The sequence below is a fragment of the Barbus barbus genome, assembly GCF_936440315.1.
Source record: "Barbus barbus genome assembly, chromosome: 44".
In the NCBI taxonomy this organism is placed as follows: domain Eukaryota; kingdom Metazoa; phylum Chordata; class Actinopteri; order Cypriniformes; family Cyprinidae; genus Barbus; species Barbus barbus.
In genome coordinates this window covers 8,680,560-8,707,116 of record NC_136722.1, presented here as the reverse complement: position 1 = coordinate 8,707,116, position 26,557 = coordinate 8,680,560, and the positions used below count along the sequence as shown (strand labels likewise).

At 37.9% G+C, this 26,557-nt stretch overlaps 1 protein-coding gene across 1 annotated transcript in view; it reads right to left on the bottom strand.

Annotated features, from left to right (window-relative positions):
- Positions 1-303: 303 nt before the first annotated feature.
- Positions 304-26,557, bottom strand: part of LOC306863584 (transcriptional activator GLI3-like) — a 216,786-nt gene continuing 190,532 nt past the window's right edge. Inside the window, exons 7-15 of the mRNA XM_079407007.1 lie at positions 25,981-26,185; positions 22,276-22,492; positions 19,788-19,901; positions 17,974-18,114; positions 10,258-10,407; positions 9,959-10,123; positions 9,255-9,548; positions 7,488-7,881; positions 304-4,475 (exon numbers count right to left, since the gene is read on the bottom strand). Coding sequence (XP_079263133.1) covers positions 2,191-4,475; positions 7,488-7,881; positions 9,255-9,548; positions 9,959-10,123; positions 10,258-10,407; positions 17,974-18,114; positions 19,788-19,901; positions 22,276-22,492; positions 25,981-26,185 — 3,965 coding nt within the window. The 3' untranslated portion in view covers positions 304-2,190. The remainder of the gene's footprint in view (positions 4,476-7,487; positions 7,882-9,254; positions 9,549-9,958; positions 10,124-10,257; positions 10,408-17,973; positions 18,115-19,787; positions 19,902-22,275; positions 22,493-25,980; positions 26,186-26,557) is intronic.

Sequence of the window (26,557 nt, the reverse complement as noted above, 5' to 3'; positions counted from 1 at the left end):
ATCTCTTCAGAATCACATAGCTTATCTATAGCACAACACGCGAATATGTTAGAACTGATGTGAAGCATTAACTCATCTCAGAGCAGAGAAAATAGTATTGCATTATGAAAAGCCAGATTAAATATTGCACACAGATAAGATAATCATATACAGTATGTTGCATTAAAGCACTGTTTAGTATCACCTACTAATATTGTATTTTACTGTAACTTCCTCTTCTTATACAGTACATCAATAGCAAATACTCACCAGCAAAGACAACTGTTGCATTTATTTATTTTATTTGATTTTTTTATTAAAACCATACAAACATTTGTTTTGATCTGATATAAAAAAGAGCATTCGCATTCAGACTTTGTTCCCAGTCTAAGGGTGCTAGGCACCGTGATTCTATTTTGATCACTTGTTTGAATGTAAGACAGGGCACAGGGATTCCTGCTTAATAGAGTAGGATATTTATACTAATTCTGACCCCTGATGCCACCTAAACTCTTAACTACAGTCTACAGAATGAATATGTATTTACAAGCATAAAAACAAATGTAATAACTATTAAAAACAACAACAAAGCAACTAACATTGCTTACACATTTCTCAATGCCCAACCAACAGAACAGTGTTCCATGTAACATATGAAGTCACAGGACTCATTCCATACACAATTTTTCTCTTCAATTCCTTAAAAAAAAAAAAAAAACATAAAAAAGAGGAAGAAGAAGAAGAAAGGGCAGTGTCTCTTTTGTATGGACAAGCGTTAATAAGGCACATACCTTAGGCTCAAAGCCTCTGGTCCCTTTAAAGAGGAATAGGTCATACCACTTCTGTGTTCAAAACTAAAAAAGATGCAGATACACAACTACAGAACTTTTTCAAATAACCATACAATACAAACAGAACCTAATTATGAGAATACACCTTTAAAAACTATACATATGCAGGTAGAAACTGTAGGATATTTTTAATACTGCAAAAAAGTCTCTTAGCTCTTAGTCTTGGTGTTTATACATTTCCTTATTCAGAAGTGAAGAAGGTAGAGGTTTTTTTAATAGATAAGCAAAGACAGGTTAATCTAAAAAGCCATGGCATAAATGAGATCTCACTACAGATTCACTGCACTGCTGTGACAAAAACAGCACACAACTGACTGTTGTAAACAAGATAACAAAATAAAAATCACTGGTATATTTAGATACATTTAAACATTAATTGATACCATTGCTTTCAACACATTTTGGCCACAAATAAAAAATAAAAATTACTTGTGCAATAAGCAACATGTTGAGATTGACTAAAATGACAACAATGCTTTTTTTTTTTTGCCATGTAATGCATTGCTTAACAGCAGCACCAGTCATTAACAATATGATCAAATTAAGGCAAAATGTAAATTTTTGCAATATAAAAAAGGAAGAAAATTATTAACATTTATTTACAAGGATACAGTCAATATAATCAAGATATTAAGTGATCAGCTCTAGCATTTTGGTCTTCACTTGTCATACCCTTACACAACAAAGTGGTCCCTCTTAATTGCCATGTTGGGAAAATTGGTCAACAACATTTGGTAAGACTTATATTATAATCACTGCAACATCTCTGATATAAGACACTTAAAAAAGACATTTAGAATAATCAAAATATGAGACTTGGGCCTGTTAAGAGTGATATTCCACCCTGTCTTGACCTGATGACAGTTAAGTCTGTGCATATTCACACCATTTTTGTAGTATGCAATGCACTCAACAACAAAGATACATAATACAATGAGTTAACCTACTCAGTTTAGTGAACACTGTGTACACTTAATAAGAAAATTGTCATGCACTTGTAGCTACAATGTACAACAAAACATAAAAATATCAACAACACAGAGAATACTGTTTCAATGTGATGAAAAGAAGACCAGTGTCTCCGTCTGTCATCATCATATAACAATATAAAAGATGAGCTTTTAAAATAGCCTCTATTCCAGAAATGGAATGGATTTATTGGTCACTGCCTCTAGGAAGATAAGACAGATTCAAGATTGTGTACCAACTCTTTGTCAACATCACCTAATAAACTATTTTAATAAATATAAAGCAATAATTTTCTTTCTCATCCCACTTCTTTACATTACATACACACAAGTCTGTTAAATTTATCTTATCTATAACAGTGTAACAATTTTTTGGAAGGGGAGTGCACAGATCACTGCATAATAGCCAGAAATTTGCTCTCTTCTGCGAGGGTGGTGAGGAGGGAGCTCATGTCACCAATAGCCATGTTGTTAGTGCCTGGATGAAATGGAGCTGAAACACGGGGAGTAGTCAGCCGAGAGGAAGTTCTAGAAAGACCCTGGAAAAAACTGGGACTGATTATATCAGACACCATACTACCCTGCTCAAAACCATCCTCAAGAATGGAACAAATATCTAAACCAACATTATCTAAGACATCTAGGCTTTCTTCTACTGTACTGGTCACCTGATCAACCCCAGGGGACAAAAGGGCCTCAGAAGGTGTTTCTGTCTCATGAGAAGACAAAGTTTTGGACTCTGGCGGGTCAAAACACTCAGCAATAAATACAGGCTTTTGTCGCTGGATAGAAGAGCAAGTGTTGGTGTGAAGGTAATCATCTGCCTCAAGCTTAAGTCCTGAAACCTGATTTGCAAGAGAGCAACTGGTTCCATTTCCATTTCTCAAGCTTTGCTGCTGGCATGAATGTGCATTATGACCATTGATAACCTGCTGAATGAAGTAGGGTTGTGTGTGATATAAGCCTCTATGGCCACTATTGACAGGTGGATGAGTCATAGGTTGTTGGGCCTGGTGAGGCAGTAGTGTTGCTGGAGACAAGCTGCAGTTAGCTGGTCTTTGCAACAAAAGGTTGCTGCTGATTTGATGTGTTATTGTTTGATTTTGCTCGAGGTTATTTTGGGATATTTTTGTCTGCTGGGTACAGCTAGTACGGAGGGGGCCCAAAGAAATATGAGAGAAGTTTGGTCGACCAAAGTTGTTGGGCCTTGATTCCAGTTTGGAGTTTGAAGAAGACTCAGTCTTAATGCCTGGATTTGTCCTGGGCTGTTGTTGGGATGGCTTTGCAATTTGCTGACGCTGCTCTGGATGTATGCATCTGTAGTTCATACCTGCCATGTGTTCGACACCATTTCTACAAAGAGTTGAGTGTTGATCCATAAACTCTGTATGCAGTTGTTGCTGCACAACCATGTTTCCAAAGCGACCAAAGGCGTTGCTCACTATGCCACTCTGGTCTGAACATCTTCCGCACCTCTGAGACTGCTGCCTGGGAGGAGAAACATCAGCACTACCAGAGGTCACTTCATTCCACTGGATAGGCAGTATCTCTTTACTAGTACTTTCCCCTTCTGTCTCCTCCTGTTGCTGTTGTGGGTTGAGGAAGTTCTGGATATCAGCAGTACCCTGGTCAAAACTGGATCTAAGGGGACTGGAATCACTGCTATGGTTGTCTTGGTTGTGATCCGATCCTTGATCTTGGGAATGAAGATACTGAACCAAGTCATCTGGCAGAATGTCTTCATCAACATGTAACAGAAGACCATCTTTGTCCATTGCCAAGTCCTCAAGTGCTGATTGCTCCATGATGCTGGGAGGGCAAGGCGAGTGTAGACTTCTCTGAAAGATGTAGTTCTGGAAGCTCAGACTATTCATTTCTCCATCTAAATAATGACTACCAGCAACATGGGGTAATGAATTCATGTTGTTTAAACTGCTGAAACGCTGTAACTGTGGCAAACCAAAAGCACTAGTATCCCGTGTGCGCACAGGGTCACTGGCTCTTCGATCACTATTCCCTGGACCTTCAACAGGGTACAGTCCCCTTCTTTGATACAATGCTTGACTGCCATGTAAGTTGTGCATACCATCACTACAGCGACGTGGCCTGACCAGTGGTGGTAGTGTAAGTTGGCCCATGTTCTGTTTATCTTCCATCAAAGCCAGACGAGTTTTTAGGCTCATGTGCTCCATGTTTGGCACAGGTGTGGGAGGAGGCCCACCAGTAGCAGCAGCATACTTGGCTTTCAGGTGATAGTGTTGAGCAGGAGTGAGGTTGAGAAAACCTCTTGCCCCCATCCCATTTCCTCCAATACCTCCACTTCCACTGTACACCATCCCACCTGAACTTCCTCTACCTCCACATTGGCTGGCTTCACTGGAGCGTCGTGAGGCATCAGTGGAGATAGGGTCATAAGAGTCAGTGGCACTGAGATTGTGAATATGCCGATGGTGGTTGTGCTCAGACTGCGAGGCCTGACTAGAACGGCGGCTGGAGAAGCAGGGGGATATGCCAGAGGATCGACGACTGCTGCTCAGGTAGGCCGAGCTGGTGTTGCTGCCACTGCTGTCCCGGCGTTCACGCAGCAAATTTAACAGCGTCAGCTCTGTGCTGGATGGCTCAAGACGTGGAGGAGGCTGGGGAACCCCCACAGAACTACTCCTACCAAGGCATGAACCTAATAATGAGAAATAATCTTATTAGGCGAGGTTAATGTTATTATTATAATGCAATTATGGTCATGATTAGACATTAATGGATAAGTTTATCCAGAAATTTAACTGTAAATGAAAAATGAAAAATTAAGAAATAAAGTACATGGATTGTATGTTGTGTCACATCTTATTAATCTTGATTTCCTCACATCTGTCCTGATTTCTCCTTTTATGGTCCGAAAAAGAAGGCTATACTGCATTTAAACAACATCAGGGTGAGTAAATGACGACTTAATTTTCACGTTTGGGTAACATGCGTAAAGTTCAGTATATTGAGAAAGCTCTGAAAGTAAGGATTGTACTTGCACTAGGCACAGGTGTATTGTACCATGCCCAAACATGATTGTACCCCCTCCCCCCTACCCTGCTGCATTCCTATTGCACTTTAAAGTTTCAGGCCTAAGCACGTCTTTATGATGCAATTGTTTTGGGGAAAACAGGATCAAAAGCACTCTCACTCAGCATAACAGAATACATAAGTAATGTTAACTCTGTGGCTTATTATTTTGAGCCATTTTGTGTGTGGTGACACATGGTCCTCTCACATGTGTAATATGTTGTTTAAAAAATCTTTGTTGGTAAATTTGTTAAATGGAACAGCTGCATAATTGATGTCATGTGTCTTGGCATTGTTAGCGCTCATACTATAAAGGGGCCTAGGGGTGTCCCCGACTAAGGATTTTCATAGCCGAATTGAAATTTTCGAATCTTGCCAATAGTCGACTGATAGTCAAATCATATGTTTGAGGGCGGGGCCAAAATACATTACCAAGAATCAAGTCAGACATTGGACAGTCATAATTACTGACGTTAACACACTGGGAAAATGTGTAAAGGACGCCTCTCAGATACAAAAATAATGTTTTATGTTTTGATTAAACGATAGTTAACATTAAACGTCAGCGAAACCCTAAGAATTCTCGAAATTTTTTACAATAGTGCTCTCATGATAACGTTATGTATATGACAGTAGTTATTAATATTCTGCATTTGAGCTGTGCGCGCTGAAGATGACCAGTAGAGTGAAGCATTCGATAGCTAGGTTTTTAATCAGTGGGATTTAACCAATTTATCTCATATAGAATACGGTTCGTTATTTATACAACATAACGTCAATATTACGACTTATAGGTTATCTGCACAAAATGCCCCGAATGCAGAAGTGAACGTGTCTGCACGGCTCTGAATTAATTCCTTTTATGGACGCTTTCTTCATGCAACAACGCGCAGAAACACGGCAACTAAACTCAAAAAATTCACAGCGTTTTATTATAATAGTGTTCTCATTATAATGTTATGTATATGACAGTCCCAGTCATAGTTATTAATATTCTGCATTGTTGTTTGATTGATTTGCGCTGCAGCCGCCTTACAATCACATGTGCCATCAAAGTACCTCGAGAGCAAAACGAGACCAGCCGCTGAGGTCAAGCGCTGCAGTTGCTCAAAATAGGCTGCGAGGGCCTTGATGACGTCACACTTTATACTCATTGGTTAGATTCTGTGATGACAAGCACGAGGTGTGTTGGGTGTGTTTATTCTAACAATTCCTTTCCAATAATGCTCACAAATCTGTGTTTTTATAACAGTAAAGCTTTTTTAATGTAGTCGTTATCTTGAGTTATCTTGAGTTCTATACTAGCCAGCTGGTGGCAGGCTAGTATAGAACCGGCTAAATATTTTGAAATCACTTATACCCTACCTGATCGAAAAAATCCAGTCTTGCTTGTTAAAGATTTAAATCCTTGCTGCCAAAATGTTGGATTAAGTGCAATTTAAATCTATAGGGGTGGTTGGATTTATTGATGCACATTAAAAATATTTATTAAAAGCTTCTTTCTTTTCAGATTCTTAGTTACAACATTATCTTAATAGGCTGTATATTAACTTATTGTGAAAAAAACGGTAGTTCTATGTGAAATCAGACATTGAGCACCCCCATATTGCCAAAATGGCATGATCATAACACCCCGCGAATATTCGACTGTGAGTCGAATCGTCAACTATTCGGGGTCCTATTATGATTTTTCACTTTTTGAATTTTAGTCAGTGTGTATTGTGTATGTTTAGACATACAACGATCTACAAAGTTACAAATCTCAAAGTCCACTCCAAAGGGAGATATTTCGTTTAAAAAAAAAAAATCAATTTTCAAGAACTACAGCGAACTTTGGACTACAAAGTTGTTTTCCTGTATTTGTGACATCACAAATGGTAAATCCCGCCTACAGACATTCAATGGCTGGCCGGAGGAGAGAAGCTTGGTTGAGCTCTACACGTTTCAAAATCGAAACCCAGTGCGGGTGTTTTTATATCACTGTATTTCTGATGGAAACCAACTGTTTTCAGAAAATTTTGAATGTAATTTTCATTGAATCTTTCATATAATGTCTGATAAAGCAGCGTTTGTGAGCAGAGCTCTGTTTTGTGTGCAGTGTTACCGGGGAACCCTCGCTCTCTCCCGCTCCAACAGCGCCTCCCACTGCCAGAGAATGAATTTGCATATATATGCGGCCACAAATAGTGTACGTCTGTGGGACTATGGTATAAATAAAATCAACTGTGTAACAGTTTCACTGCAATTCATGAAATAATGTTAGAATTAAAGAACAATAAACAATACATATTAATGTTGCGCTTATCTGTACATAGTCAATGCAGTTATTTTTAAGCTGGTGTTGACATCCTATCTAAAACAAAAAAATAACAACAACAATAACATTACCACTTTGTGTCAGGCTGGGGAGAAAGGTATTGTAATAATGTAAATTATGTGAAAAATAATGCGATTTTCGAACCAAGCATGAGAGCATGTTCTAGTATACCCCCAAAACAAAATCAAGACTTTGTAAAAGAGCATAATAGGACCTCTTTAAGCGGGCCAGGGAACACTAGTTAAATGAACTGGACTTTGGGGGTCAAACGTGCTCGGTTATGGTTCAGATTGCCTAGTGTAAGTACACCCTCAGACTTACCCTTTCCTGTGAGGGCAGGCAGGGCCTGGCCTTTAGGGGGTGGTGTTGGGGACAAATGTCCTAGCCTAGGCACAGCTCCATTCACCTGCCTTAACCTCTCCATCTTAACATGCTCCATCCAGCGTAGGGGCCGTCCTACACTTCGATGAGTCTGCAAAGCTAGTGTTGCCGCCGTGGTTGTTGCAGTGGATACTGTAGAGTCCATAATGGGGGCTTCCTCCTCTTCTCCTTCTCCTTCCTCCTCCTCTTCATTTTCCTGGTCCTTAATCACTGCCTCCTCCCTCGCAAGCCCAATGCTGTTCACAGCAAGCTGGACTCCACGGCCGATATGGGGGCCGCCGGTGGACTGGTCACTGCTGCATGAAGACTGACCGCCAGTGCTTGGCTGAGACGTCTAAGAGGGCAAGAGAAGAGAGACCATATATTTAAACAACAACAATAAAAAAACAATCCCGATCTTCTGGCACATTTTTACAGGTGAAATGGATGAATGCAACGAGGAGAGTGAAATTCCATGTTGACAAAATTTATCATATTCTGGCATGTAATAACAACTAATGGAACCGAGGTCTGCAACCATACCCCTGAAAACCCACTGTCCTACCTGTAATTTTTAAACTATCTTGAAGACCTTGATTATCTGTTTCAGGTGTTTGATTAGGATTGTAGCTAAACTCTGCAGGACAGTGGATCTCTAAGGGTAGGCCTATATGTAGTTAATGTCAGCAATAACACTTTTAACACATTTTTATGCCAAATGTATTTTGCTGTCTACATAAAAACACTGTTTGAATAACGTTCATCTCCACTTTTGCACAGAATACAAGCTAAAGTGAATCACAGAAGTGCGAGAAACCGGTTTTACTAGAAGTAAATAACCAACAGTGGAAGTAGAGGTAAGCTTGTTTGCCCCATTTTAAGAAAACAGGCCACATGAACAACAATGGTCACCCTTTAGAGTTGTTGGGTCCTAATTAGGTTGTTGTCTGTATTGCAAATAGATAATGGCTGCTAAAGAACGAGCTGTCTTGTTAGTAGGCATGCAAGAAAGCTTGTATTTTTCTTTGTGATTACAGTGAGCCGTTTTTTTCAGCATTTACCCAAAGAATGAACCGGAACACAATGAAACCACAAGTGCAGGCACAGCTCACTGATTTAAAACCAAGTTGCAGAGTCATATACACATACAGTTACTAGAGGTAGCTTTATCATGCAAGCTGATATAATACTCATGTGACCATAGGCAACAATATTGTGACAACAAAGTATGCACCATGCTACAAATTAAACAACATTACAAATAATAATGTAAGACATGACATGATGCTGTTGACCACTGACTGAATAATTGTTCCAGATGGCCCAGAATTGAAAGGACAGAATGAGCAGTGAAAAAGGAAAAGATCAGACCTATAATGATATCACCATTCTCACCTTATCACCCACTGTCCTTAGTAAGAGAGGAAAAGTAATGCATGTGGTAGTGGACAAAAAAGATTCAGTTATTAATTTGAACATGCGTGGCAAGAGGAAGCTGGCTATCAGCAAGTATTAGCTGAGCAGTTATGAAACCAGGTAAGAAAGGGTAAGACAAAAGACATAAAAGGATAGTCTTTTTTAAGGTTAGTTATAAACATTAGTAAGACAAAACACATAAAAGATCAGTTTTTTTAAAGGTTAGTTATTTATGGAGTTGAAACTTTACCATAGCACACTACCATTTTTATATATTTTTTTCATTTATTTCTAACATGGAAAGACACTTACCATGGGCTTCTCTGTTTTGATTGACTTGACTTGTAGACATTCGTCCTGTTTCGAGGTTGCATGGTTATACTCCCTTTGGTCAGTGATTGCTCTGACAGGCAGTTGTCCAGGTGACTGACCTTGTCCATTACCTTCAGGTTCTCGGGGCTGAGGTGGGGGACGCGGGTATGTATCCCCACGCTGTTTCTTGGTGACATGTGCTTCAGGACCATGTACAGTCTTAACATGTTTCCGTAAAGAGCTGGGATCAGTGTATCGTTTAGTGCAACCAGGGATTTTACACACATAGGGTTTCTGAGAGAAATAAAGAGATAGGGGGTATTGGCATGTTATATAAATAAATGTCTGCTAACTCTTTTAACAACTTAAAGTCGACATAATTGGTAATTGCAACCCATTTCAAACATTTGATGTATTTTTAGTGAAAATAATATTCAACAATAAAAATAATATTCAACAATATAATTATTTATGATGTAATTTGAAGTTGAAAGGGCTTAAATTAGAACAGCTTGGTGATGTCAGCCAAAATGCAATGTTCTAGAGTAGGAGCAAGTCATCACATTTTGGAAGAAAAGTGTACTTTACTAAAGGTACTGTTTTTTTTGTTGTTGTCATTTTCTGTTGCAATAATGTGCAACAGAAAATGTGTTAGAAGCAAAATACCTTGTTTAATACTCGGTATGTTCATGTGTGTGAATTACCTCATTGGAGTGTGTGCGATTCTGGTGTTTGGCTCGGTCTGATGCATTGGAAAAGGCTTTGTTGCAGCCTTCATGTTCACACACATACGGTTTCTCTCCTGTGTGTGAACGCAAATGTGTCTTCAGGTTCTCCAGTCTGGAGTAGGCCTTTGAACATCCTTCAAACTGAGAGAGAAAAGGACACACAGTTACATTGATTTGTTCTAGACAGACCAAGCCTGTTTAAGCAGGTAGCTTCTCAAGTAAGCCCACATCAAAAGTTGTCCTACATACTAAAATGTATTTAATATAATTCTCACCGTGCATTTATGAGGCTTCTCTCCTGTATGTCTGCGCATGTGCACTACCAGCATGTACTGGGCCTTAAAAGGTTTCTGCTCTCTTGAACATTCCTCCCAGCGACACACAAACTCCTTCTTTTCTCCATGGATGTGATCATTATTAATGTGCTGTGAGAGGAAGCGAAGGTCAAAGTTCATGTTAAATACATTTATCATGCTATAGTATGCTCAGATTAAAATCTTTGCTTCCATCTACATTAATAAAGAGTTGTACATTTCTAAATATGAGTCTGCATCTACCAACCCATCTATTTTGTAGATGAAATATGCAATGGCATTATTGTGCCACAAGAGGGCAACAGGATCACAAAATTGATTCTTAAACAACTGCTCATCAACCGCTGCACACTTTAACACATTCATAATATCTATGCAATATTTTAACTTATAGAACAGATTCAACATTATAAAACTAGGGTATACACTAAGGAGGATGTCTAAGGTCAAAGTGTCTTGTCTACTGGTGAGCAGCAGCAGTCTTTAAGGGAATTTACAGAACCATCTGTATCAACATTGAAACGCCTGTTTAAAAAAAAAAAAAAAAAACTCTTTATCTTCAGTGTGTCTTTTGTCAGGCTTTATATGCAGTTTGTAGAAAAAAAACATTTCTGACACATAATTAAAAAAATGCTTAGATATAAAATAATTATGACATAATAATCTGAAATTATAACATGGCAAATCATATTTACGGGATTAAAAAATTGAAATTGTGACGTAAAAAGTCCAAAATAGTAAATCTAAATTATGACATAAAAAAGTCAAAATTATGACATAATAAATAATAATTATAACATAAAAAGTCACAATTGTAAGATACAAGGCCAATTATGACAAAAAACTATGTCATGATGTCAATTAGTATGTCATAATTTTGACTTTTTATGTCAACGTGGTTTACCAGATCATGATCCTTTTATATACTGTATGTGGCAGAAATGGGCTTCATGGGATTTATAATCATTTAATTCTGAATACTTACTTTCAATTACTTTTATTTTACTGGAAAATATTTCTATAATTGAGTGTTTGTGTTTGAATGTTTGTGAAAAGTAATTGTTAAAACTTTTTTTTTTTCCTGGTTAGTTAGCCATTCAGATATCTGTATGATCCTTTCTTTCTTTTAATTTTTTTTTTACAAACCCCTGCTTCTCCTCACACTGTTATTCTTTCTCATTTGTCATCTTTCAATTTTCTTTTCTTCTCTTTTTTCTCTCTCCCCTCTCTCTCTCTCTCATCTGCTCAGTATGCTCAGTCTGCTGAGTGTTCATGGTTTGTGAGTCTCAGTGTCCGATTTAAACGGGATTTCAAATAAAACCCTGTCACTTCCCATCACTATAGGCCTATGGCCTTGCCATGACAAGTGCTGACAGTTGTGCTACTGTGGCAACTTTCAATCTAAGGCTTCGGGAGGGGTGGAGCAACTGTGGGGGATGCATTTGGGGTGAAAGATATCGAAAGTTTAGTGAAAGCATCTCTAATGCCAGAGCTTTCCAACTGCAGCCTAGCACCTTTATTCAACCCTCTTGTTGATACTGTCATCTCTGCCTTAACCAAACCCCAATACTTCCTCTCTTTCTCTTTCATTTGCCATTTTTCTTTCCTTCAAGCCATCAGTTCCCTGTTGCGTTTCTTCTATCTTTCTCTCAACATGCTGCCACTGCTTAGGTCCTTCTCATTTTCTCTATGTAACCTTTTTTTTTTTTTTTTTTTTTTTGTCTGGGCGTCTCTGTCACACACACACACAGTGAAGGATTTGTGAAGAGTTGAATGTTTCATAGAAAAACACACATTTTCATGCAAACTGAGCAGATGAGGTCAACATCTGGCATCCACACAAAGACAACAGTGTGCAGCACTTATGAGTGCTTTTCCTGTCCTGAAGCCATTTGATTTCAAAGGGACAGACACAATATCCTGAACATAAGTGAGCGGGATTAATGAATTCCAAAGCAATGGAGCATCTCCGCAAGAGACAGAAAATCTTGGATGGAAGACAGGGAAAAAAATACAAGAGAAAGACAGACAGACAAGCCAAAAGACAAAGACAAAACAGAAAAAGAAGAGTGAGTTGACTTCCCTCACATACAGAGCAGAAGAGCGGACAGACCAGAGTGACAGCAGGAAGGCCAAGAAAAGGCAGAGTAAATCAGCTTCTAAAAAAAGAGTGAGAAGTGGCAGCAGAGACAGAGAGCAGAGCTCATCCTCTATTCCTCTTCATGACACAAAGGCGGCCTGCATCACAGTCCTCCCTTTCACCTCGCTGCAGTTGCAGCCAAACTTTCACAGAGTTTGGGTGAGGAACATGCTCATTTGTGTGTATGCGAGTGAGTGTGTATGTGCACACTCTATTTTTTACACTTTTACATCACTGGAAGTTGAAGTCGAACTGTCATTCAAACCTTCCTTTTAGGCAAAGTGTCAAACTTCAGTCACCTGTCTGGGTTAATTTTAAGGCAAATGATCACCATGAGAATGTCCTTAATTGAGAGCACCTGTCCAACAGACATCAGTTTGTTTTAACATCTAATTATTTTCACCTATAAAACATGATGTATAGAACTACTTTATAAGGTCAAAGTATATTTCAGTTTTGACACAATGCTTAGCATATGTGAACAGCTAAAGGCATAGCCTTTATACTCCATTCAATAGTGTGCGTGAACACAGGAAGTCAACACGTGCACTCCAAAGTTTCATCTCTGTCCAATGTCTGTACTATTTCTCACCAGAAGTTATGACTAATAAAAATGTAACCCATGTAAACAAGAGTGTAATGAGTTTTAACCCCCTCACACAAGCACTCATCAGCGGGGATGTTCATTGTTACCTTCCCAAATAGTTTGTTGTTGTTTCTTTTTGTGAAACTGTGAAACAACTGGCAGGGCCAGTGTTGCTACCCTGTGGACAAATGCTTGTGTGAGCTAAACGTACAGTATGCATGGTTTGAAAAAAAAAAAAAAAAAGGCAGCATGTTTGCAGTACACACATGCTGTTGATGAAATTTACAGCATGTGCACTGTATGCATACACTCAAAAAAAAAAAAAAAAAAAAATGGTGCTATATAGCACTAAAAGTGGTTCTTGGCTCGTAATCATAGGGGAACCACTTTTGGTGCTATATAGCACCATATCTTTAAAGATGCTATACAGCTAAACAATGGTGCTATGTAGAACCATAAGAGGTGCCATATTGCATTGTATTTCAACAAAAATGGTGCTAAACAGCACCAACAGTGGTTCTTTGGCTCGTAAAGAACTTTTAAAGGGGCTTAACAGGTTCTTTGTACGGTGACCCATACTTAGAATTTGTGCTCTGCATTTAACCCATCCAAGTGTATTCACAGTAGTGAACATACACCCAGAGCAGTGGGCAGCCATTGTTGCGGCGCCCGGGGAGCAGTTGGGGGTTCGTTGCCTTGCTCAAGGGTCTCATGGTATTGAGGGTGGAGAGAGTGTTGGTTATTCACTCCCCCCACCTACAATCCTACAATCAGTTTGTTAGTAACTTTAATACAGAATTCAGCAATGCAATCAGAATGTAAGTATAATTTCCTTAAACAAGACTGACAAGATTCCCACTTCTAAAAGCACACCAGAAATCTTTTCTTTAAAAAAAAAAGTTTTCTTTTTTATGTAGATGTATTATTAAATTAGCTAAACTGCCTAATAGTGGCATAGGATCTTTTAAAAGGCATATGAAAGTTTTCAGCAATTTATTTGGAAATCACAGATTTTAAACAAGTCTGAGAATAGTAAATAAAACCCCCAAACTTGAGTACATCCCATTGGATTAATGTATATTTGCCAACACTCGATTTAAAACCACTCTTTTATCCTTCCTTTTATACCTCACTCCAAGAGGGATTCCCTGTGGCATGTGATCCGTCTGCCGGCTCTGTCGCTCGATAATGCGGAGAAAGAGCGGCAGAGAGAGATTGCAACACATCCATGAATGCTGGTACACTCACTTGTACAAATGAGCTTAATGCTGTCGTGCGTGATGCATGACCTGGCCATGCTGATAAAAGGATGGAAAAGGAAGAGAGGGAAGTGTTGGGAGGGGGGTGACACTAATGCCCTGATGGCCTGATGTAATGGCAATGGTTATTGAGCGGATGATGGCGTTGTTGTAAGCAAGTGCGGCTGCGGCCGAGGGAAATAAACTAACAGGTGCTGATGCTATGCTCGCAGCTCTGAGGAGAGATCTATTCATCTTCGGCCTGCCACGGTACAGGACGACAGCAACCGCTGGGACTCCCAGATTCGTAGGAAGGAACAAGATGCTTACTTTTATTTGTTTGCTGCATGCAAATACAAACACATACACACTGGGGCATAACTCCAGATATACATTTTGTTTTCCTACCTAACTGTTGAGCAAAATGGACTGTATGAAGTAGAATATTTTCAGATTACCGCTTTTCATCATAGTGCACACATGCATGACTGCCCTAATTTGCAGTTCTCTTAAATTCATCTGTATTGTCTTCTTATCTGGCTAGTTTTTCTAGGCCGTGGCCTGCACCATTAAAATGCAGCCACGCATGAGAAGTGCTTGTTTTCACGCCAATTTCACAAAGCTCCGGGATCCGCAACAGCGTTTAGCGTTATCAAACACACACTAATAAATCATGCTCTCTTTTCTCATGTCAGTTGCTAAAGAGCAATGAAAAAAGCGAGAAAAGCTGACAAGAGGCATAAAAAGATGGAGAGCAAGAGGGAGAGGGAGTATGAGAGAGTAACAATAGTTATGTGCGAGGGGGGAGTCAACTGGCATGTGTAATTCAGCGCAGCCTTTTCATCTCTGTGTAAGATACTCCAGACAGATAAGGTGTCTAATCCTCTGCCTGATCAAAAAAAATCTACATTTTGCCAATTAAAGGGTACTTGCCAGCAGCCAGATAGGAGTCCGCCTTCCAACTCAGCCCTAGTTTATCTCCCCAGCACAGGGAGGAGCACAGAGTAGCTTAAATGTGCTATTCTTACCATACACACACAAGGACATAGACCACCCTACAGCGCCACCATCAGTCAGAACCATCATGAGGGTGGAGGAAGAGACAGAGTCTGAGAGAGAGAGGGGATCTGAAATTAACTCTTGCCAAACAGCTAATGGAATCTGGAGGGGCAAAAAGGATATATGGCTAAATATGACACTAATGAGTTTTAAAAAAATATTTTACTGCAACAAATTGAATATCAGTTCAACAGATAATGTCAAAAAATGTACACTGTTGTATGATTTTATTGGTTGGATACGGTCGAAGAAGGTCAAGACTTCAGAGTTCAGGGGGGTTACAAACATTTCATGTCTCTCTATTTCATTCACCACTGGGCAGCCTGGTTTTAGCAGCAAACCCACACGCATCAGCACAATAAAGAGCCCCTATAATTTAGAGTACCCCTACTGAGAAGGAGGCAAGGAGAAAGACTGAGAGAGAACCAAGACACCTGTAGTGGGTGTATAAGGGCCAGAGTGTTTGAAAATACAAAGGAATAAGTAAAAAGTAAATAAAGAAAAAGGGAAAAAATAATTAAACAAATCAGCACAAATTTACATCCGGCTGGTTTATGCTGACTGTGTAGAGCAGATAAGTGTGCTAAATTGCAGAGATTTGATGTTTATCTTATCGAGAGTGCTAAAGCAGTGCCGATAAAAGAGCCCAGCCATGCGTCATGGTGCAAGCATGTTTCACATAGCTGAAAATGCACACCCTCATCACAAAAAAACTATATTCCAACCTAAAATTAGACTGTGATATGTAGGGAAAAGTAAAATACAGTGACATAGAAACTAAATCACTGAGCAAAAACTGCTAGCACATCAATGATGTAGTAAATCTATATAAAAGTTTGATAAATCATTTGATGAGAATTTTAGGAATCTTTTTTTTTATTTCCCCCTCCAAAAAATCTTATTGAGGTTGTGCAATATGGGGAGTGGCCTTACATTGCTTTGAAATATGGAGATCCAACCCCAACCCCCACACCCCCACACACACCACCGTTTGTTGGATGAGATTCACTGTGGTCCACACAGTATACCACACACTACACTCATCCTATTACTGAGGAAATAGTGATAAGAAGCCCATCCCTCACTCAGCTGAATCAGAGGGGACTCTGTAGGCAAATATTTTTATTAGCATGTGTCTTTTTTAAAAACAGCATAGAAAATTGCAAAATAAAACACAATAACTGAACAATCAAAGGAATTGGAAAACAAAGAAACAGAGCGATGATAATCTGATTTCAGGAATACTTGAGCAAGGCACCGAACCCCCAACTGCTCCCCGGGCGCCGCATCATAAATGGCCACTGCTCCGGGTGTGTGTTCACGGTGTGTGTGTGTTCACTGCTGTGTGTGTGCACGTTGGATGGGTTAAATGCAGAGCACGAATTCCGAGTATGGGTCACCATACTTGGCAGTATGTCACTTCAATTCACTTCACTTTATGGATATAATAAAATCTGAACTGCTGCATAAAATAATTCTAATTAATATGATTTTTCAACTATCCTGCAATGTGACATTATACTAAAACTATTTTTAACTAAAATGTTCTGAATCTAAAACAATTATTATATGTTGCATATTTTCAATTTCTTGAGAGACTACATTTTGACTTAAAAAAAAAAAAAAAACCTAAATGGAGAGTAAAAGTTTTTAAGTTTAAAGTTTAAATTTATAAGATATTTACACACTGGATTCCATGTTTTATGGGGACTCGCCATATACATAATGTTTTTTTATACTGTACAAACTGTATTTTCTATCGCCCTATCCTAACCCTACCCCTAAACCTACTCCTCACACAAAACTTTCTGCTATTTTAGTTTTCAAAATAGTTCTGTATGATTTATAAACTGAGACCAAAAAAAAAAAAAGTGTCCCCACAAGGCCAAATTGTACCAGTATTACTACATTACCTGTTATACAAAACGTAGGAAATACCACACACACACACACACACGCACACACACAAACAAACAAACAAACACACAATATAGGGTAAGTGTAATTTAAAATTTTGATACAAAAAAAAATAAATGTCTGTGTAGTTTGTCAACTCAAGTACTAAAGTAAAGATTTTGCCTAAGACCTAAAAATGATTGTTACAAATAGCAAAATGTACCTATATCCCTCTTTCAAAAGCACAGGCAAGAAATTGTCAAGATATTTAAGCTTTGAGGACAAGACTTCAAATGTGGGAGGCAGGCCATTCCAACTGGAGGCTTTCAATTATAGATAGGGGTTAGCATGGCTGCCATGGATTGCCATGTCAGAGTAGGGATAGACAGCCGTGGAGAACTGGGAATCTTTCTATCAGATGCCTTTGGGGTTGGTGTGTGTTTCTTTGAATGTGTGTCTTTGTGTGGATTATATGGGAAAAGAGTGGTTAAAGACTGGCTGTGTGTGTTGTCCAGAGAGAAATGGTTAAAGGGGACAGTGGTGTATCTTCACAGAAAGTGGGCTTTAATGTATTTTTACCCTCTGGATAAGCTTGGGAGTGGCTGTGACAAATGGGGTGTCTGAAGCAAATGTAGGATTTTTAGGTGTTTGTGTGTGTATGTGTGTCTTTTCCACCTATTTGAGAGCCTTATCATGAATGAGTCTATTAAGAGACTGAACATTTCAACTGATGAAACACAAATGTGGTGTCCACTCACAAGCACAAGCTGCTCTTGGGTGTCAAACTCCCTGCAGCATCCTTCCCAGTGGCAGTTGGTCTCATACACCACCTCTGGCTCCTGCTTGCCCTCCTCTTTATCACCCTCCTCTTTCACCAGCGTCATTCCATCTGTTTGCTCCTGCACAAACACATGCAGCCAAATAGTGAGGGCATATGGGTCAGTAATGTGACCCATTTTTCTGTCATTATTTATTTATTAAAAAATACAAATTTAATTCATGCATAACTTGAATATACCTCCTCTATAATGAGAATGGTTTTAATTTCTGATCGATTGAATTTCTAAATGATTTATGATTATAATTGTCAAAAATGTCAGGTTGGTACAACTGTCCTGATATAATGAAGAAAGCACTGCTCATTAGTGTAAAGTTGAACTCTGGTCAATAGCTGTTTTTGTTGCATCAAATCAGCAACTTTTATTACAATTAAAGACATTCAGTCGCTTTATCACAATTTATTGCTGATAGTGCAAAGGGTAATTTTTAAAAACTTATATTAATGTGTGTTACAGCAGCATGAAGGAAATTATTTCATTCCAGGAGAAAATTGTATGTGTGGCCTGGTAAATGTGAATTATTCAATAGTGCAGACGTTGATAAATGATGTTATTTTGAGTATGTGACAGCCAGATGAATCCTCATACCTTATTTGTATCATTAACACAATGCTAAACTTCTGCATCTGACATTTGGAATATCTCTTGAGAAAACATTTAGCTGTATGTCTTTACAGGGATTTTATTCTTTTTGTGAAAGAAAAAAACATCCTATAATGCCCTGGAAAGAGCACTTTTCTTGGTAAGTGCCACAAATTATGCAGAGTTGGCAGTTGTTTAGAAGTTCTAGAAGTGTTAACAGCTTTGGAAATAGAAATTAGGATTTGTGAATTCAGAGGTCTATTTGGAAATAAGTTATTGTGTGCTGCTATTATTATGCTGCTAATATTTTAAGGTTCAATTCTCGTCATTAACAAACCATTAACTATCACTTTTGCCTCAATAAACTCCTAATTTGCTGCTTATTAATAGTTAGTAAGGTAGTTGTTGAGTTTAGGTATAGAATATGGTCATGCAGAATTAATGCTTTATAAGTATTAATAAACAGCTAATATGTTAATAATAGGCATGCTAATAAATAGTTAATAGTGAGAATTGGTCCCTGTACTAAAGTGTTACCAAAATACCAGTCTAAATTCAAGAAGATATATAAGGGGTTTGGGCCGTTTGAAGACTAAAAACCCCTTTTAATCACTGCTGCACTGTTCTAAATGTATTTAATTGTCTGTTAAGAGAGAGAGAGAATGGATGACTTCTAAAATAAAAATAAAAAATAAAGCTATGGAAAGTGCTTGAAGAAAAATAAATAAGAAAAACAATAAAAGCACAGAGTAAAAAAAAAGAAAAAGAAAAGACAAAGGCCTGTTTAAGCCATCCAGCAGTCATCCAACCATCAGCTATAAGGGGCATTGTAGAAAATGTGTCATCTCATTTTTCTTTCATTTTTCCATTCAGTTAAGCATCTGATTAAAAAAAAAAACAATTTCCTTCTGAAGCTGTGGAGATCAATGGGGCTTATCGCATCTGAAGCAGTGCCACAACAGGCGACCAAATCAAACACGCAAATAAATAGCTTTACAGTACGTCACATAATTGGTCCCAAAGCTCTTGCTACGTGTGCATGTGTGGTAACTGCCTCCTTGAGGTTGTGTGAGTGCTTTTTAGCCCTATACATATATGTCTATCAAGTGTGTGTGTGTTTTATATATATATGTGTGTACACATGTGCATACCTGCACGCTAATGGCTCTGGGGCTGGGAGGCTCCTCATCTGGTTTGAGTTTGGAGCGTTTGTGCTGCATGGGGTCCCCTGTGCTACTCACAGCCGACTCACTGGTGGGTTTACTCTAGAAGCAAATATTTTAAAAACATGTATAAAATATGACCACATAATAATCATCATCATCAAAAACATAGGTACTTATTAGTGTGGAAAGTGTAAGTGTTTATATGTAATTTCATAACTTCTTCTACTTTTTTTAAATATGGTGCACTACTATAAATATAAAGTGTACTACTGAATGTACTGACAAGCTGACAATGTCTACTTTTTAAAAGTGTACATAATATACACTTTATTAAGGGTGTTAAGAGACATAGATATGATCATCAAAGTGGCCTTTTACACTTAAGTGGCCTTTTATTTAATTAATATTATATTATCTGTATATACTCTCTGTAAGTATACTAAAATATACTTCTGAGATTTGACTAAAAGTGACTAAAAGTGCACATTCAGTACAATTAAGCACAATTATTTTTCACAAGGGACTACTATATGGTACATGACTAAAAACCACAATATTACTGTATTGGTATGTCCTAAACATGATATAAAATAGTAAGTATAATTTAATAGCGATATTACCACTGTACTTTAGAGTATAACACGGTAATGTAATGGTACATGCATGCTATTAACATGGTACCATTCCTAAAAAAATGATCAGAGAAAAAAAAAAAAAAAACATTATTCATTGCCAGTATTCGCTGACATTATTCAAAAATGCCACAGACATTATTCACAATTTCTCCCTAAACAGCAATAACCTCTCCTCTGACTTGCTCCACTCATTCACTGCCTCTCTCTTTCTCTCTCTCTCTCTTTCTCTGCCAAAGGAAGTCCCTTGTGACTGGCCAGAGCCAGTAAAGAAAAAAAAAACACTTGGTGGGAGAGAAACATTCCTTGGATGAGAGAGCAGGATTCCTTGGCTCTAAAGGAGGATTCATTCTGCCAGACTCCTATAGCAAATCATTTAACTTTGTTGAGCTTCTTTTATTTATTTATTTATTTTGCTTTTAAAGCACATAAAATACATAAATGAAAATACTCATTGCCAGTTTTGTGACTCTTTAATTAGCGTGTGTACTAATGGTTACTTAATTTGATAGCTATTACCCAATACAAAGCCAGAAAAGTAACTATTTGCATTGAGTTTTGAGTATGGTAGAGCAAATTAATTTATTCAATATTCTCCGAGGACAACAAACCCTGCAAAATCATACAGGTTTTGAATCACATGAGGGTGAGTATATGTTGACAACATGTTAATTTTTGATTGAACTATTCCCCTTAAGCCTAAGTATGCATGCTAATAAATTTAAAAACAATCTTGGAAATATATTGTACACCACATTTAGTGTATATAACTTTCGATCTTAAAGTACGTAGTGATCCAGTAAAACACAATGATCTGATATTTCTCTGTCTGTCATTTTTAGAAATGCTCACACCTTCTCTCTTTTTTTTTAAATTTTCCTTTTTGACCACATGGTGAGACAAATGTTCCATGATGCCCTTCTATTAAAGAAGCTGGTGCTGTCTCTGGGGTTAGAGGGGGGAAATAGATGACACTGATCTAGGAAAGAGTAGCGAGGCTGTAATGGCTTGAAAGGAAAGAATGCCATTGAAAAAAATCTTGGGAAAACTCATTCACCATTACACTAAGAGTTAACTGTTACTGAAGCACAAAGAAACAGGAATCGATACAAAGACAGATAAAAACAACATGATGTACTCTACAGATTTTAATCCAGTGAACCGGGTGAGTATAAATGGACAAGGCATGATCAGGTGAAAAAAACTGTAGAAGAAAAACACTTTTATGCTCATCCTTCAAAGAGAAGGTTTGGGAATGTATCGGAGTCTGATTAATGGTGGAGGTGGCAAGATTTTTGCTGCTAACAAGCAGGGTGTTATTTCTCAAAGGTGCCTTCTGGGCAAGCTCACTGGCTCTCCACATCGAGACAAAACACAGAAACTACACGCACACAAGGGAAAAACTCCCATGAGGCCTGTCTGTGAGGGAGGGCTACCTGCAGCCACACTTTCTCTGCTGTTTATAAATGCTGTCGTGTTGGTGGTGTGTTTTCATGAACCACACACAATAATAAATAGCACCAGCACTTGTGATGATAAGCGCTGAATAAATTTAAGCCTTGAGGAGGAAAATCATTGTGTGAACTAAATGACTTCTGTTGCTGTTTAATACAAGAACACCCAAAAGCAATCATGTTAAATGATTTAAAAAGGCTTTGTGTTGTTTAAACTTACAAATGAAAATCTATTTTTTTTAAGTTCTTCCTGCTTTGTATTGTATATTCTAACTTGTGAAGGTTTGAACCACATGTTCCAAAAAAACTGAGCTTGTTTCCATCATATCTTCTCTACTATTATTATTACTAACCAATAAAATAATTCATACAGAAATTAGAACTGACCTGTGAGTCATTTGAGGCTGTGGAACGCTCTGTAAGTGGCAGGCTAGAGGGAGGAATGCCAGGAACTGGTCTCTGGGTGGCAAAGGCAGGAGATGGGTGCATAAGGGGCGGACTGTGACCAAATGCAGAACCTACGATGCCCGGTTGCCGACTGATCAGCTGCTGATGCATTTGCAGTGCCACAGGTGTTGGAGGATATGCAAAACTCAGTGCAGGGCTGTAAGGCAAAATAAACAGAATAATTAATTTTAAAATTAAATTTGTAAATTTGGTCATGTGGTAAATCATAAACTCCTTCATTTATATAATATTTGTTACTGAATATTCATTCATTCAACATTTAATATTATTTATGATACACTGCTGTTCAAAAGTTTGTGGTCAATAAGGTTTTTAACAAAATATGTTTCTTATGCTCACCAAGGCTGCATTTATTTGATTAAAAATACAGTAAAAACAATACTGCAAAATTTTATTACAATTTAAAACAAATTTTAATGTATTTTAAAATGTAACATGTCTGTGATTACAAATACAAAACTGAATTTTCAGCAACCATTATTCCAGCCTTTGTGTCACATAATCCTTCAGAAATCATTATATGGGTTGGTGCTCAAGAAACATTTCTTATCATCGCTAAAGTTGAAAACAGTTGTGCTGCTTCATATTTTTGTGTTTTTTCAGGATTTTTTGATCAAAAGAACAGGATTTACTGCCTCTTCTTATCAATTTATTGCCTCTAGACTGAATTAAAGTATTATTTTCCAAAAAAAAGGTTTTACTGACCCCAGACTTTTGAAAGGTAGTGTATGCAATGCAATAATATTTTATAACACAAAATAATTAAAACAATATTAACAATACTGTTATTTTAATAATAAGAACCATTTTTATTACAGTCCAAAAATTACACATAAAATGTATTAAACTGATAACCTTAATAAATAAAAAAAAACAACAAAAAAACATAAACCCTTTTGAAAAAAAGTCCAAGATAGTTCATGTCAAATGATGAATCACCTGATGAGCATAAGAGCTGTATTTAAGCACAGTATTGAACTTTTTATATATCACCTCCTCTTCTATAGATGCCACAGTCCTTTAATGATAAAGCCTTGATGCTCAATAACAGACATTCATAGGGGGTTCCATTCATTGTGGGGCATGCTGACCACTCCATACGAGCTCATACGTCTACTAGTCCTATTACAGGCAGAGAGGAAATCAATGTAGCCAGACGCGGCGTGGCTGATGCAGCTGTCTCATCACTCATCAGGCATGGACCCTTGCCTGCCACCTCTGTCCCCACATGTTCACATGAGATATGACTGATTAGCTTGCGAAAACAAATCACTGATTAATCACTCTCAGTGAAGGAAAGAGGTCCATTTCTGTCGTCTTTGCTCTCTCTGAGACCCCCACCCAAACCAGGTAACGTTGTTTCCTAATAGTGCTGGATGGCAGACGTCAAACTGAGTGACACATCGCCAGGGACGATAGCTGTAGATCTATCCCTCAGTATGATATAGAAATTATAAAACTGTTCAAATGTAAGAACTTCTGATTTTCTGACATGCTGCAAAATCTGTAACAATCTCTTGTTCAAAATCTGATGTAGTACTTGTGGGACATTACACTTTTGATGGAAATAAAATTTCAGAAAGCATGTCTCATTTCACATACACCATCATTCAAAGGTTTGGGGTCAGTATATTTTGTTATTGATTTTGAAAGTAACTTTTATTCAGCAATGCATTCAATTGATCAAAAGTGAGAGTAAATGCATTTATGTTACAAAATATTTCCATTTCAAATAAATGCTGTTCTTTTAAATGTTCCATTTATCAAAGAATCAAGAAAAATGTGCACAGAAATCTCTCACTGACAACAATAAGAAAAAGTTCCCTGAGCAGCATATCAGCATTTTAGAAAGATTTCTGAAGGATCACTGACACTGAAGACTGGAGTTCTGACTGCTGAAAATTCAGCTTTGCCATTTTTTTTTTAATCTATTTAAAATAGATGCAAATATAAAAGTTACTTTAAATATTTCAGATTATAACCATTTTTACTGTATTTTTGATCAAATAAATGTAAATACGACCCCAAAAATTTTAACAATAGTGTCTGTCTGTACAATTTTGTAGCATACGAAGTAGCGTGCCAAAAAAAAACAAACAAACAAAAAACATTAAGAGCACTATGAGAACTCAGATGATGTACTAATTTCAAGAAGAAATGTAAGCTTACTATTTTCTGGCAGAGAGTAGTAAGTAAATCACAATATGGCAGTGTCTTGTGACTGGGACAAATTTAGATATGCCAAATTAAAGGAGCATTGATGAAGCTTCAATCCATTTTGTTGACCAGTATCTGAAACTTGAATAGCCTCCTTAAATAGGTCTTACTGTTGTGACAAACACTTTATTATCCACTTAATGTCTGTCTGGACTCCTGCTATGAACTGACCAAATCGACTGTGCCCCATATAAGTGGGATCATTTGAAAAACATTAATTATTTAGTCTTTGAAACAGATAAACATGTGATTAGAAGGCAGGATTGTCAGCGAACACCTTCAGGTTGCACTGCTCATGAATTAAACCTCAGAGAAAATGAATGGGTCAGTTTTATTCACTTCATCCACAACAGATTCTCTCTCTTTCCCATCACAGCTTGTGTTACTGTCCTCCGCCCAGACTTTGCTTTCTTCCTCCGTCCCCCTCTTCATGACCCTTTCATTTGTCATTCCCCCTTCCTCTCTTCCTTTCCAGAGTGAGCGATTGCATGGCGGCAGTCTTAGGGTAAAGCTCTTCTCAGCTGATAGAGAGAACATTAATCAGATGATGCATATCAGACAGATGAGTGTGAGGGAGGAGGGGAGGAATATGTTCACACGCTTCCTCCTAATAGCGCTCTCTGTGTTCCCTCGTTTATTTTTCCGTCCAGTGTTCATTCATCACTTCGCTTCTGAGGATGCGCTGGAGTGTCCACTTACAGTATGGATTGTTTTTCCTCTCTATTTCTTTCTCAGAATCTCTCCCACATTCTCTTACCTCTTGTCTGTTCCAATACTGTCAGTCCTCTGTCGTGTGTCATGTGTTCCCGCCTCATGTTTCCATATTTGGTTCGTTTCCTGTCCTTAATGTGATTATCAGTTAATTCTTGTCCAGCTGTGTTTTAGTTATTATCTGTAATTAGCCCGTGTATTTTAGTTCTGTCTGTTCAGTTAGATGTCGTCTGGTCTACTCGTTACTCCCCGGTGTTCCTGTCTGTGTCTACCTTGCCTTGTCTTGCCCTGCCTTGTTTGGAGTTATTAAAGACTGTTATTTTGAGTTACATCCTCGTCTTGTGTTACTCGTTGCTCCCTGATATGTGCACCGTGACAAATACACACCTCTCTTTATTTTCATACTTGGAGCAGTGTCCAAGTTTGGAATCACATGAAGATAAATAAATGAAGAATTTTGGGTAAACTATACTTTAAAACCCATCAAGTGAGAAATTAAGACTTGCTTATCATTTATATTCATATATCATTCATATTTAAGACAAAAACTAAACAATTCCCTTGATATATTAACAAAAATATATTTTGAATTAAAATAATGCAAAATCCAGCTTTAAGGCCTGTTAGAAAGAAGTATATACATTTTTGTAAAATAATAATAATAAAAACAAATTATTAATTCATTGTAGTACATACCTGATAGTACCAGCTGAGAGGTGTCCATAGGATCCACTGGTGGATGAGCTGGAGCGGGAATTATTAAGTATAGTGACTAGAGAGTTGGGCGAGCTGCGAATCATGGCCTGCAGGTCAAAACTGGGGTCAGACAGGGAAGGGGAGCTGGGAAGGGGTCGTTTTCTGCTGGGTCGATTTGTGAGCCTAGGACTTGGAAATCGTGAAGCTGAGAAGACAGGCAAAGAGAGAAAACAGTGAAAGAACATAGTATGTTATGTATTTAAAACTTGTGATATAACAACAGGCACAAAAAGACATAAAATCATAATTTTCCATAAAATTTCCATAAAAGTTCCCATTCTCTTGTGGTTCGTATATTATTTTAGAGAATTAACCACACAGAAAGCTTTACTGACCAGGAATCATGACCATCTTTTTAAATCACATGCAATTTCTTCATCATAGTCTGTTGGATGTATTCAACAATGACCTAATTTTCTGCATTGCATGCATTTTTTACGCATTGTAAAAACACATAGGACTGCAGCTCCACTTTTTTCACTGCTTTCTGGTAGCGTCACTGCGATGTTGAATCACG